Source organism: Engraulis encrasicolus, chromosome 14 (assembly GCF_034702125.1).
Source record: "Engraulis encrasicolus isolate BLACKSEA-1 chromosome 14, IST_EnEncr_1.0, whole genome shotgun sequence".
Taxonomy (NCBI): domain Eukaryota; kingdom Metazoa; phylum Chordata; class Actinopteri; order Clupeiformes; family Engraulidae; genus Engraulis; species Engraulis encrasicolus.
Genome location: NC_085870.1, coordinates 53,476,582 through 53,490,568, shown reverse-complemented (window position 1 = coordinate 53,490,568; position 13,987 = coordinate 53,476,582). Strand labels below are relative to the sequence as shown.

Sequence of the window (13,987 nt, the reverse complement as noted above, 5' to 3'; positions counted from 1 at the left end):
CACAGGACGGGATTAAATAGCTGTTTTGCACTTTGGTGAATTTTACATTGATTTTAAAGTAGTTTATAAGTACATTTGAGAACGTTTTGTTTGTTATCATAGACTTGCATTTCTACACTTGATTTGGCTATGCTGTTAAACTAGGCAATGAAAATACATCAACAAAAATGATACGCACATTCATGAATAATGCTTGGAAATACTGCAAATATGTGAAAATCAAAAATGGACTAACTGTTCCTTTTAACAACCTACTGTATACTGTTCTTGCTTTTATCCAGCCTTCCCGGGCCCACCTGCTCCTCCAAAGGTAGTCAGTGCATTTAAGGACTGCATTAACTTGACTTGGCTTCCCCCTTCCAACACGGGTGGTTCCAACATCGTTGGTTACAACCTGGAGAAACGCAAGAAAGGGAGCAACCTGTGGACTCTGGTGAACCCAGCCAATGAGCCCATCAAAGGTGAAGCGTGGATGCAGAACACTTGGTGTGTCTCAAATGGCGCACTTGTGTCAGTGCACTGGCGTGTAGTGCGTAGTGCACACACTGCACAAAGTATACAAAATATCGGTTGGCTACTATTATATTACACAGTTTCTCATGCTTGTATTTGCATTTCCTTCACCCCAAATGGTTACTATGTTGCATACAATACTTGGCTTGACATGAAGAGGTTGTTCATCTCAACATTACTTTTGAAATTTATTTTACCTTTATTTTACCAGGAAAATGGACCTGTTGAGATTAGCAATCTCTTTTACACTCCTGGCAGCACAAGTTACAAAATGAAACTATCAGTTGCATTAAAATAACATATCAAGTAAAACAATAACAAATCAATTAAAACATTACAAAAAAAATGAGGGACTCGGTCTCAATTGTTCTCATCCTGGAATTAAAATCACTCAATGGAATCAGTTCTGTTCATTTCAAGTCCTTTTGTAATTTGTTCCATGAGGTAGGAGCAGAGAACGCAAAGGCCTTTCCCCCCTCTTCTGTACAAAACAGGGGACAGACAGTAAGGAGTGTTCATTGGTGCACAGACCATAAGACTCAACATTCCTTACTGTGATTAGGCTGCAGCTGTAGGGTGGCAGCAGTCCAAGTGTTGCCTTGTATATTGTATACCAGTGAGTCAATATCTTGGTAGCTAGTACAGGCCATTGAACTCTGGAATATACAGTAGCTCACAGTGATGGGTTAGAGCCCTACAGTTGGTGATGAACCTCAGGGCAACATGTAAAAAAATATATTGGTGCTTTTCTCAGTTTCGCTCCGAGAGATGAGTGACTCTGGGATAGAGATTTTTCCAGAATATGACACTTTTTGTTTTTGAATTCAATCATTGAAAATAATAGATTCTGTACATTCTCATTTAAAGACATGCTAAGTATGTTAAGAAATTCTACCATTTGATTTGCTTATTGTGTGTGTTTTATTTTATTTTCATCCACAGCTAAGACGTGTGCTGTAAAAGATGTTATTGAGGGTGCTCCTTATGAGTTCAGAGTGACGGCCATCAACCTCTCTGGCCCGGGAGAGCCCAGCACTCCATCTGAAATGGTGTTTGCCAGAGATCCCAAGAGTAAGATACTGCCCTTTTGTACATGAGACATTTAATTCAGAATGAACTCAATTTAATAGGCTTAACTCAATTTAACTGAATAAAGCTCAATTCCGCTTTGAAAGCATCATGTAAACACTTTATAATTTGAGATTAAATGAAAGTACAATGTAAACTTGACAGAGCTATTTCATTCTGAATTATTATTATTAATTCAGAATTAAAAACATCATATAAACGTGGCCATTGATAGTTAGCTCCTCTATAAAACTTGTGACAGCCATGGTCAAACTGATGAAAGAGCTGTGACAGTAACAGTAAAACTACAAAAACACAGTATATACAAGCCAAACAAGCTGTATCAGGAGCAAAATATAGGACTAAATACTACAATACATGCTTGAGTAACCAAATCAACGACTGTATATATGGTCATTTGGACTACAAAATAAAGATCCTGAACTCCCAGACATAACAAGTGTATTCCAGAAGTATTGATGATGTAAGAAACAACTGGAGAATTTTTTAAATGAAAAAGTAAATAATATTGTGAGCTGTGGATTTAATTATACCATGCTAAATGATGTAGGCATGTGTTGCGGCATGGGAAAGTCATACAACAGTGTGTATCTGTCCAGAACGGCCAGGCAAAGTCATTGACCTGAAACTGACTGGCTCGACATACAACAGCCTGAGTCTGTCGTGGACCAAACCAAAGGACGTGCCAGGGGTGGAGGACGAGGCCAAGGGCTACTATGTGGAGCTCCGACCAATCGAAAGTCTCGACTGGAGCAGATGCAACGCCACAGCCGTCATCCAGACATCCTTCACTGCCATTGGTCTGAAGTCCATGGCCATGTACTGGGTCCGAGTGATTGCGACCAATGACGGCGGAGAGGGAGAGCCACAGGGCTTTGACAATTACTTCATAGCCATGCCTCCTCCTGGTCAGGACCTGACGCACAACAAATCATACACTATATGAATTCATCACACGCAGCTTTTTTATACATCTGAATTTCCATGCAGATGTTGATTACAAACAATTCTTAAACAGAAACGTGTTATTTCAATTCATTTTGATATACGTTTTGGTTTGATATGTTGTCAGACTAAATATGTTTTAGCATATTTAATTTACTTAGTTCATATTTAATTTAAATTCATAGCATTTTATATTTGTATGATTCTGTTTGTCCTGCACCTGTGTTTTGCACGTGTGCACCATTACCTCTTCCGGCCTCTAAAATGCCTTGTGTCTGTCCCCTCAGTGAGACCTCGCTTCACAGACAAGACCATGAAGACCTTCCTCGTTATACGCTCTGGAAATACAGTGAGGGTTCACATCAAATTTGAGGTAATATATATTTTTATTGTTGCTGTTGTTGTAGAATTTGATTTGATTTGAGAATTTGAGTGAGAAAATTAAAAAGGTATGTATTGAGTGTAAACTTACCTCTTACTTAGTGTAGCTTTCACACTAAGAGGCAATTCATTCATTGCACGTATGGGCCAGCTGTGGCCTAATAGTTAGGGAATTGGTGTTGCAGTAGATTTCCTCATCCATGGCTTAAATGGGTGCCATCAAAACCCCACATCACTCCAGTGCAGGTCCACTGACAGCTTTTGACATGACAAAGTCACCCCCCCCCTCCCCCCCCAACATGCAATGTATTAAAGACCCCTGCAATGTGTGTGTCACATGAACATGAATGCCCACAGTGTTGCCCAGGAATGCCAGGTTGCCATCACTGACTGCACTTCCGTGTTGTGTGTTGTGATGATCAACAGGCATCGCCGATGCCCGACATCACCTGGCTGAAGGACGGGCATCCGGTGGCCCACCACGTAACCATCACCAACACTCACATGGGCTCGCAGCTGCTCATCCCCACCGCCGAGCGGCCAGACACCGGCATCTACACCATCTTGGTCAAGAACATGGTCGGCCACGAGTCGTTCAACGTAGAGATCAGAGTCACAGGTACGTATGTAGGTCTCAGTTATATGGTCCAGTCATGTCCCATTTGAAAACATGAGTTATACAAGGTATGTTTACTGTAACCCTGACACCTGTGACAGATAGCTGTTGTGTGTGTGCTCCTTTCCCTTGCATGCCATTAAAGAAAACGGTTCAGAATGCAGTTTCATTGATGTAAGCGCAAATTTTCAACATTCGCATTTTATTATTGGAAATTACTGTTCAGATGTCCTATCATCTACAGTACGTGGGAATTCTTGGCATTCAAATATTTTGAGAACACACTTTTAACTGAAATAAAATGCATTTTCCAATGAAATGCAGTGCAATGCCCAATACAAAAATGTATGTACAGTACATCACCTTCCAATGAAGCACTTCATATATATTTAGTGGCTTATAGTGGCAGTTAGGTTTAAAGCATTACCACTCAATGGAATAAGGGAGGTAATTTTGCAAACCATCGTGGTTAGAACCTGAGTGTTTATAATGGCCACAACTAGCATTAACTGTAAGGTTTCAAAATTGGCACGCTTTCATGGGACCACATTTTCAGCGGTGTCATTTTCATACTCTGTTCTTTGTACTTGAAATGGAATGTATGTCAATGTCCTGTCACTGTCAGTGCCTTATGATACAATGTCTCACATGTTGCGTGCCTTTTTACGGTGGTTTCAACACTTGTGGATAATAAAGTTTTCATTCATTCAGTCATTAATTCATTCATTCATTTCTTTCCTGCCGTGTGCTCAGATGACCCCAAGCCTCCCGGCCCGGTGGAGCTGGAGGAGAACGTGAAGGGCACGGTGACCCTCTCCTGGTCGCCCTCTCCTGACGAGAAGAGGGACGACCGGCTGCACTACATGGTGATGAAGAGAGACTCCATCAAGCGCACTTGGCGCATCGTGGCCGACCGCCTCTTCAACAACAAGTTCACCGCCGCCAACATCCTGGCCGGCAGGGAATACAACTTCCGGGTCTTCGCCAAGAATGACGTGGGCATGTCGGCGCCAACACTGTCCCCAACGTGGGGCACCATCACTAAAAAAGGTTCAAGCGGAGAAACAGTGGCCTCTGTTATAGAAAATGTGCAAGGGCTCAGTTACACAAATGATTCTCTAGTAATGCTCCCAATGCCCTACATTGTATACAAATTTGGTGGGGAATTCAATTCATTTAGTCAATTAGTATTCTTTGATAGAGGTCTTTGATAGAGGGAGTAACTTTACAGGACCACTCTGCTGCTGTAAATACCTTGTCACTTAACTGAACAGTTCTGATTTCTATGAATGTTTTTTCAGAGAAATTTATTCTCAATCACCCCGAGTCAAAGCCGCTGGACCTGAATTGCGCTCCCAAGTTCCTGGTTCCGCTGAGGATCCACGTGGCACCGCAGGGCTACGAGTGCTACATGAGCTGCGCCATCAAGGGCAACCCTCGGCCTCACGTCACCTGGTTCCACAACGACGTGAGCCTGAACGAAGACTCCAACTACTTCCTCTCCAACACCTGCGGCGTGTGCTCCATGCTCATCCTGCGGGTGGGGCCCAACAACGTGGGCGAGTACAAGGTGGTGGCCGACAACCCGCTGGGGGAGGCGGAGTGTGCCACGCAGCTCACCGTGCGAGGTAACTACTACTACCACCACACCCCGACCCCGGGTGGTGGGCAGGATGGTGGGGACGCCATGCTGGGGGCGGACGACCCACTGGGGGACGCAGAGTGCCCCACGCGGCAGCTCACTTTGGGAGGTGACCACGTCGAAATGGCCACATCTGAGACGGATGGTAGGATTGTCCATAGACATGTATATACTTCATCAAAATGTATACATGTCTATGGAATTGTTCCTGAATGGTTGGGGTACTGAAGCAGAGGGGTAAACCCAGGGGGTTGATTGTAGTAGGGTCCATGGGGCTGACGGGGAACTGTATGGGGTACAAAGTTAAATTTTACAGCCCCATTCTGGGATATCGTTAGGTCTCTAGGCATCATGTTTTCCTCATAGTACTCCTGGATTTGTTTACATCTTATGTTTTTGTATACTTTTTACAGTTGTACTATCGAGCAATTTTTGTGAATTATTTGTTTCTCTTTTTTTTACAGAGTAGACGGTGCTTCTCCCTGAAGATGAGCAGCAATGGAAATGTTACACATCAGAGAGTTAATACATCAATAGTAAACTGATAATAAGTCATAAATGTATTTTTAAGACACCAATTGTATGCTGAATGTCCTAGGTAGCTGTAGAAAATGATAAGTTGGATGGAAATACACTGGAAGGCAGCATGATGTCCTGGCTGTGTTAGTGAAGAGATTGTTTCTTTTATGTCTTCATGGCTTTAGTAGTGCATGCTAAGCACTTTAAAATTTAAATATTAGCATTTACATAAAGCTTAAAACTACAGTCTATTGTCATTAAATTATATATCATTTACCAAAAAAAAAACATGAAGTTATGGATGTTGGTTTGAATGAATGATTTTGTGTCAGAAATAAATCTGGACAGTATACAACAAGTCTGGTCCCTGCTCCTTTGTCCATTTGTAATACAGCAAGTCTTTGATGTCATGACAAAATAGCATTCCTGTGTTATGAGATTTTCCTTAAAGCATAAGGCAAAACATATGCATGCACCAAGTAATCAGAACGGTGGTTGAAATGTCATTTCAGTGCCTGCAGGCAGTGTGTTTATTTCATAGGATAGGAAGTTAGTACATAGGCATAGTACAATAGTTAAGCATAGTACAAATGACAACAAAGTGTCCTGTGAAAATTCTTTCAACACAAATATTGTTGCCCTGTTGCAGTCAGCTAGTGAGGAATGATTCTTCTTGCATATGCCTAAAGGCTATTGTGTTAAACCTGAAAATGCATCTAGAGATGTCCATCCAATTCACAACAGCTGGATGTTCACAGTGTAGCAGAGTGGAAGTTAAGATGTTTACTAATCAAACTTCATAAACACCAGACTTTAGTTGTAGCTGCACGACTACGCCACTGGGGAATTGCACCTCCAGAATATTGAGAACTTAGTAACTAGGGCAACACAGGTCCGTACACTCAGAAGGCAGGAAACGTAAGTTACAAATATGATTTATTTTCTCGTATCACAATATTTTCAAAAGGATTCAATTAAAATAATGCATTTGACCATATTCACACCCTGTCCTCTTGTCCCATACATATGTGAAATGCTGTGCAGTCAGGCAATTCCAATACGAAAATAAAAATAGAACTAAAAAGACAAAAGCATGCAATGACACTGCAACCAAAATACTCAGCACTCGAGTTATAAAGAGGAACACTCCATGCAATTCAAACCCATTCCATGCAGGGTAAATGGTTCAACAAACAAATAAAAATAAACAAAGTCATTTGGTATAGGCCTATGCCTTAATACACGCGCAATGCAGGTGGGATAAATTGGGTCACAAGTGGAACAGGTAGGTGATCCTCAAACATGCACACTCGTTCAGTTCGTGAAGCAGCAATTTGCTGAAAGCTGCTCTGGCGTGAGGACGACTGAAGCGACCTCGAGATGTTCCAGTAGTAGCACACATTAAACAAAACAGCAGCCTAGGACCTATGGCACGGGCGCGCGGCCTGGCAGGACCACGTCACCAGTTGAATGGCATTCAAGAAACGCAGCTAACACCAGAGGACCCGTGGTGGTGTGGTGGATATTTGCGGCGGGGGCCGAGGTGAGTTGTTACGGTAGGCTACAATCATATTATAGAAGTAGGGCTGGGCGATTCACCCTGAAAAAAAAATCTAGATTTTTTCATTACCAAACTCGATTCACGATTCACGATTCGATTCAATACCCCCCCCCCAAAAAAAAAAAAAAAAAACTTGTTGAGCTCTCTAGGCCCCAACGTGGTGTGGGTGTGTGTGTGTGTGTGTGAGAGAGAGAGAGAGAGAGAGAGAGATTGACAGAGAGATTGACAAGTAGGCTCTGTTTGTGTGGCGGTGCCTCTGGTGTGTGTGAAGCCTACTCGGACTGGACCAGCTTATATGGACATGGGGTAGCCTATAGCAGGGGTTTTCAAAGTGGGGCCTGGGGACGCCTGGGAGGGGCGTGAGAGGATGCCAGGAGGGCCGTGGCAGATTGGCAGGGAAAATAGCAAAATTAATTGAATGACCTAAGAAGCCAAAATAAACTAAAAATAGGCTTAAATCCCAAAGGAATATTTTTTTTCTTTACAATATTTATGTATTGTGCTTTCTGTAGTGCCTGAATGGTCTTAGGAATACACAAACTTTATCAAGGTGTGAGACTGGGTGCACAGAACAAAATAGTGTGGCACGTCCCATGTCAGGGGGGGGGGCTTGGCTGTATCTACCTGTATGTGGAGGGCTCATAGTAAAGTTTGGGAACTCCAGGCCAAAATAGCCTAATGTAATTTGTCTCAGAACATTGCTAATAGAAATGACCAATTGGGATTACATTGAAACATCTCAGAGAAAGAACAAAAAATGTGAGGGGTAAACCCTCAGGCACTGTTGAGATTTGTCGTCACGTGCCATCCATCCCCACAATATATTAATGATGCATTATAGTACAGATGTATGTATGGAGGCTCTTGTCCCAGATGAACAAATGTAGCAATTGCCTGCTTTTTTCCCATCAGAGCCCATAGTAATGCGTCTGAATACATGTCGATGCATCTGAACACTGCTGCGTCAACACAGCGAAAACATTTTGGAGCAACACCCTAAAACAATGCTTACTTCAAGACGGTAACGTTTGCAAGCCTGAGTAGATTAGATATCGCGTTTCATGCATTTAATCAGACATCAGCGCATTCGCACAGGATCAGAACTAGTTTTACAGCTGGTAATTTCTCCAGACTGCAACAGGTGGTAAAACTGTCGGCGAAGTTTACCGATATCGCCGCTATATTTAGGGTAGACTGAGTACAGTTGAGTACAGGGTACAGTTTAGACAAACCAAATATCTCTGGATAACAACGTAACTCTGATCTAATTTTTGCTGTGGACATGCGCATCGATATCCTCCTTGATCATGGGAAATTTGAAACCAGCACAGAACGCAGATCCAAAGATACTGGGAAAATGCTGTTTTCGACAAGTCAGATTTACCTCACCAGGTTCCTTCAAAAATGAATATCTAATGACCATTAGTTATCCTCTTGATATAAGTTACATGATTGCAATCCATGATACGTGCTCTAAAAGCAGATATATTTCCTGACATCATAACAGTTAAAACCATTTTAATATCTTTATCAATGTGTGATCTGGCCAGAAGGGGACAGTTTAGACGCTAGCCTGTAGTGCTAATTTCACTATGTAAAACCAATGTAAAGATGCTAACGGGTACAGTTGAGTACAGTATTTTGCTATCGGCCATGCTATTTGCTCCCATGGCTATTACCTCCCATTGATTAGAATGGTGTCTCAACTGTACTCTGCTATGTCTCAACTGTACCCCACCGTTTTTTAGCTAGGGTACAGTCGGGACAAAAGTGCACCTTTTTTGTTTGATTAATTACATAAACATTAAACATCCTAGAGATATAATTCCTTGATTATATATTTGCCCACATCCTGAAAATATGTTCTGTCCAAAACAACTTTCTTTTTAGGACCTTTTAATGGTCTAATTTCTGCGTGGAAGGGGACAGAAATAAAAGTGTACCCAACTGTACTCAGTCTACCCTACTGACATGGCGCGTTCAGACGCGGTTACTTTACCACAAGTCTCCTAACTAATCCCGTCCGAGTAGGGCTTTAGAGAGAGGGGGAGAGAGAGCGCGCGAGAGTGCTCCGTCCGGTTGCTTGGGTGTGTGTGTGTGTGTGTGTGAGCGAGAGAGGGAGGGAGAGAGATTCCTTTCAACTCACATATGTTGGTTAAGATCATACAGGCGAGGAAGCAGCGCATCCAAAACTTTAAGCATATGTTGAAAACCTCTCTTCTCTGCCGAATAAATTGGAAGCATATCGTAGTAGGCAGTTCTAGGCTAATTGCATCCGTGATTGCTTTCCACCTTGCGTCACTCTTGTGGTAGGGGTAGAGTAGTTTGTTTAGCATTTTCTCCGCGAGATGTTTTCGTTTCAAATATTGAAACATGCATGTTGTCCGGCTGCTACGACCTACAGCTACGACAACACTGTCATTCACAATTTACAAAGTGGTAGGTTGTTTAATTCATCATTGGCAAAACGATTTGAGGTAGTGTCACCTTATTTGAACAGGAGCCCGTATTCCTCACCCGTTTCACTATATTTCTGTCAAACCATTTCACTCACAACGTTTGTTTGTGCATGTAATGGGGGAGGAGACACAGAGAATGCACTAGGTAGGCTAGACCTACGTCTTCGCCAAGTGGCGAACGTAATGCAATGCGCTGTGCGCTTGGGTACATAAACTGACAGATGATTAAAAAAAAAAAAAATCGTATAACGCGATTTCTCAAAAAACAAATCGATTTGACGTTCAAACTCGATTTTAAAATCACATCGATTTTTTGCCCAGGCCTATATAGAAGGGACAGTCAGGCGACACAACGCGACTCACATAGGGTAGCTGTGGTGCCGCAAAGCCGCAAAGCATTCCTGATGGTAGATGTAGCAACCCAATGTAAGTAGGCTGCCGGATGTGAGTGCCCGGATATCCGCCCGAGTATTTGCAGGCATTTGCATTCATTTCCACCATCAGGAATGCTTTGCGGTACCACAGCTACCCGATGTGAGTCGCGCTGTGTCGCCTGACTGTCCCTTCTGTAATATGATTGTAGCCTACCGTAACAACTCGGCCTCGGCCCCCGCCGCAAATATCCATCACACCACCACGGGTCCTCTGGCGTTGTGACCGTTTTAGGATCTTTTTTCATATCCAATACTTGCACATTAAGAGTCACAATCATGGATGTTTAAACCATATGTGCGAATGCAGTCATGTTGAATTTAGGGTGGCCAAACCATGCCATGTCATGAAGAACGTGCATCACATTATTTAGACATCTCGTGTAAACAGTTATCCTGAGTGCCCGTGTCTTTTTGGAGATGGGAGGCTTGATGAGCAAAGAGGTGGGAGAGAAATTAGTTGTGCGCGCGCACACACATCTGCACAATATCCTGTAGGCTACTGACACTTTTAAGTTTACGTAGCACAATCAAATGAATAGGCTATGTCTAAAATGTAGTCTAATGCTGTAGTCTCCAATGTGCCTAGTTTCACGTGTGGTTGGCATCACCAAATAATCTGCACAATATGCATAACTTTTCGAGTGCTACATTTAGACCGGGTAAAGTAGCCTATCGAGCATGGTCTGTCCCTTCAATAATATTAAGAGTGTCCCGTAAGTATCCTCCACCACGAAGGTCCTCTGATGTTGTCACCGTTTTAGGATATTTTCATATAATAGGCTACAGAAATAAGAGCGTACGCGCGCGCCTCTGACTGTATCTAGACACGGAGGGAGAATGGCTCCAATATTTATATTCAGCGCCCAGTTTAATTCTGCACTGACAGTTTTAAATGTACATGGCACAATCAAATGAGTAGGCTATGTCTAAATGTACTATACTAGGCAGGCTCTAGTCACCAATCTGGCTTTGTTGTTTCGGCATCACCAATAATATGGCACAATATGCGGCATGGTTTCGGGTGTTGTTATTGCACCACCAAATAATACACAATATGCGGCATACCTGCTGTTTTCTAACTCAGAGAGAAGGCTATGCCCAGATATTCTTTTAACTTGTAGGATATCCTGATGTTATGTTTCACTAATGTAAGGAGTAAAATTCAGAAACTTCCCGAGTGCTAGCTACATTTACTCTAGGTAAACTCGTGACTTTAATGCCTTCCGACACGGGCCAGTGTCTGTGACAGTGCATCTATTTTAGGCTTTAGTCTTGTGCAAAACTTTTTATTTAACATTGCGAATGGGCAGGATGAGACACGCACGTGCTTCAGAGCAGCTAGAACGGTGCAAGGTGACTGCTGCAGTTTTCAGCTCAGTCCTCCTGGATAATAAAAACAAAATAATGTCGACGAGAAAGTAATGCCGTTATCTTTTGATGGATTCCCTTTTGGTGCCCGGTTGAGACAGTTTAATTTTCACACCCAAATCAATTCGGTTTTAAGTTATAATTTCATTTTACTATTTTTTGTTTTATTATTTTGATGTTATTGGTCACCGGGCCTATTATTTTGATTGGGAGATCAAGGAACTCTCTGGTGTCGCCGAAACGGCGATGTGCTGTGGGCTCTTTACGCACGGCACCTATGTCCCTTCCATCTTCAGTCAGACTCAAATCGGACCGAAATCAAGTAGCTGAGGTTAAACTGTCGTAAATACACGACCGAAATCGAGTAGCTGAGGTAAAATAGACGTAAATACTCGGGCGGATATCCGGGCACTCACATCCGGCAGCCTACTTACATTGGGTTGCTACAGTGGAAATGAATGCAAATGCACGCAGATACTCGGGCGGATATCCGGGCACTGACATCCGGCAGCCTACTTACATTGGGTTGCTACCATAGAGGTAGAAAATAACACTAGAGAGGACCCCGCCCCCCTTTTTATGGCAATCTGTAGCGGCCATTATCTGTAGGTAGATCAGAGAACTGGAAATTAACGGAGAACGAGGCTCACCTCTGTCAAAAATGGCTTAATCATGTGAAAATGTCCACCAACACACTATACAAGGACAATAGTTGAAGTGTGTTGCTAACTATGTTCATAAAAGACATTATTTGATTTTTAAATGTATTTTATCGACTCATATCATTTTAGTAGATATTTAGCCTGCCATTTCAAATCTAGTGTTTGATTAATGTGTTACTTCATATTCACACAGTTTTAGTCAATTTTTTGACAGGGGTGGGCGTGTTCTCCATTGACTTGCATTGCCCGAAGGTACCTACACTACCTACGGAAGTTAGGAAGCTCCAGCTGCCATTTCCCAGTGCTGTCGCAAATTGCTGTGTCCTCTCTAGTGTTATTTTCTACCTCTATGGTTGCTACAGGCACCCCGGGCGAAGAGCGGAAATTACGCGCGCTCACCTGCCCTTAAATCATGGAGTGACGGCCCGCTCCGCCAATCTGAGGGGTGCCCCTAGCCATTCTCGCAACTTGAGCAATTACACCTGCTACAACAGCTAAACAGATGGCCAATGTTATTTACTCTCAGCTTTATTAATGACAACTTAGTTGGTTTGGATTTTTCATTGACGCACATTGTAAATATAATATAAAGGTACGTTGCCACACAATTCCGTTTAAAAAAAATAAAAACTTTGAATATGACTGCCAAAGAAGACAAGTTCTGATTCTACAGGCACTTTTTCAGAAAAAAATGACTTGGCTGAAACAATTGTTACTTTTACGAATACATAGTTTTATATGATAATTATTTTACCACTATTCTACCAGTTTGTCAGCCCTCTGAGACCCTCTGGAGTTCAGTGATCACAAGCAGTTGTCTGTGTTGTCTGTCAGCAAACTACACTGTATTCAAGAATTATGCCTGGAAAAGTCACCCATGGGAAGGAATAGAATCAACCAGCAGATGGAGACGTCGTGACGACACGGGTCCTATACGTAGGCTACACTAAGTGCATTCGACATGACATCAACGCATATATGCGCATTTAGACAGCAATGCACCCTGGATGAAAATACTGCATGACGGTTAGATTTCCTGTCAAACTTCGAAATTTCGTCGACGTTGCGTTGACGAGGTGACATGTCACATGGTGTAAAACTATCGCGGGATGAATGCGGCTGCAGTCAGATCTTGCAACCTCTGCAGTTGCTTATCCCCTTCAACGCTCGTGGACGGACTGCCTCCGAGGTCACGCGCCCATGAACTGGTTGGTCAACAACTCACTCACGTGTGTATATGGGTCTTGTCTCACACCTCTACACAAGTTTGCGCAGGTCCCCACTTCAGCTCCTCCTCACTGCCTGTCCCCCCACTCCTCACACGTGGTGTGTTAGTAGAGCAAACCGGTGCGAGCTCATCGTCTCGTTCATATTTGTGGCCGACTGCAAATGCTCTGTATTTAATAACACCCACATCGTGACAACGAGTTCTCGCTGACGTGCCTTGCGCAACGTCGACGCTCGCAACAAAGTCGTATGCGCTTATTAACGTGTGGGCTACTGTATGTAGATTAGCAGTGTGGCCTCGTGAGAAAAGTCATAGGCCTACAAATGAAATCAATCAGTAAAGACGAATCAGTTTCAAGGACATTAAATTACTTATGTCTCTTAATCAATTCTACTTCTCAGGATGCGTTCAAACCATGTGTGCCTAAGCCAAATTAAATACGGGTAATCCTTAAGAGCATATTTTTCTTGATTCATATTTTCTATTTGATGTTGACATATTATTCATTTAAAATACCAGGCAAGATATGAGGTTATCTTTTTGGGTGTATTTATTCAAAGTGACCTCTAA

General features: G+C 42.7%; 1 protein-coding gene across 3 annotated transcripts in view; it reads left to right on the top strand.

Moving 5' to 3' along the window:
* Window positions 1-6,057, top strand: part of LOC134462890 (immunoglobulin-like and fibronectin type III domain-containing protein 1) — a 63,650-nt gene extending 57,593 nt beyond the window's left edge. For all 3 annotated transcript variants that reach the window (XM_063216131.1, XM_063216132.1, XM_063216130.1), the window contains 8 exons: window positions 282-461; window positions 1,456-1,584; window positions 2,202-2,510; window positions 2,835-2,920; window positions 3,355-3,547; window positions 4,298-4,594; window positions 4,846-5,172; window positions 5,651-6,057. In XM_063216131.1, coding sequence (XP_063072201.1) covers window positions 282-461; window positions 1,456-1,584; window positions 2,202-2,510; window positions 2,835-2,920; window positions 3,355-3,547; window positions 4,298-4,594; window positions 4,846-5,172; window positions 5,651-5,655 — 1,526 coding nt within the window. In that variant the 3' untranslated portion in view covers window positions 5,656-6,057. The remainder of the gene's footprint in view (window positions 1-281; window positions 462-1,455; window positions 1,585-2,201; window positions 2,511-2,834; window positions 2,921-3,354; window positions 3,548-4,297; window positions 4,595-4,845; window positions 5,173-5,650) is intronic.
* The last annotated feature ends 7,930 nt before the right edge of the window (window positions 6,058-13,987 follow it).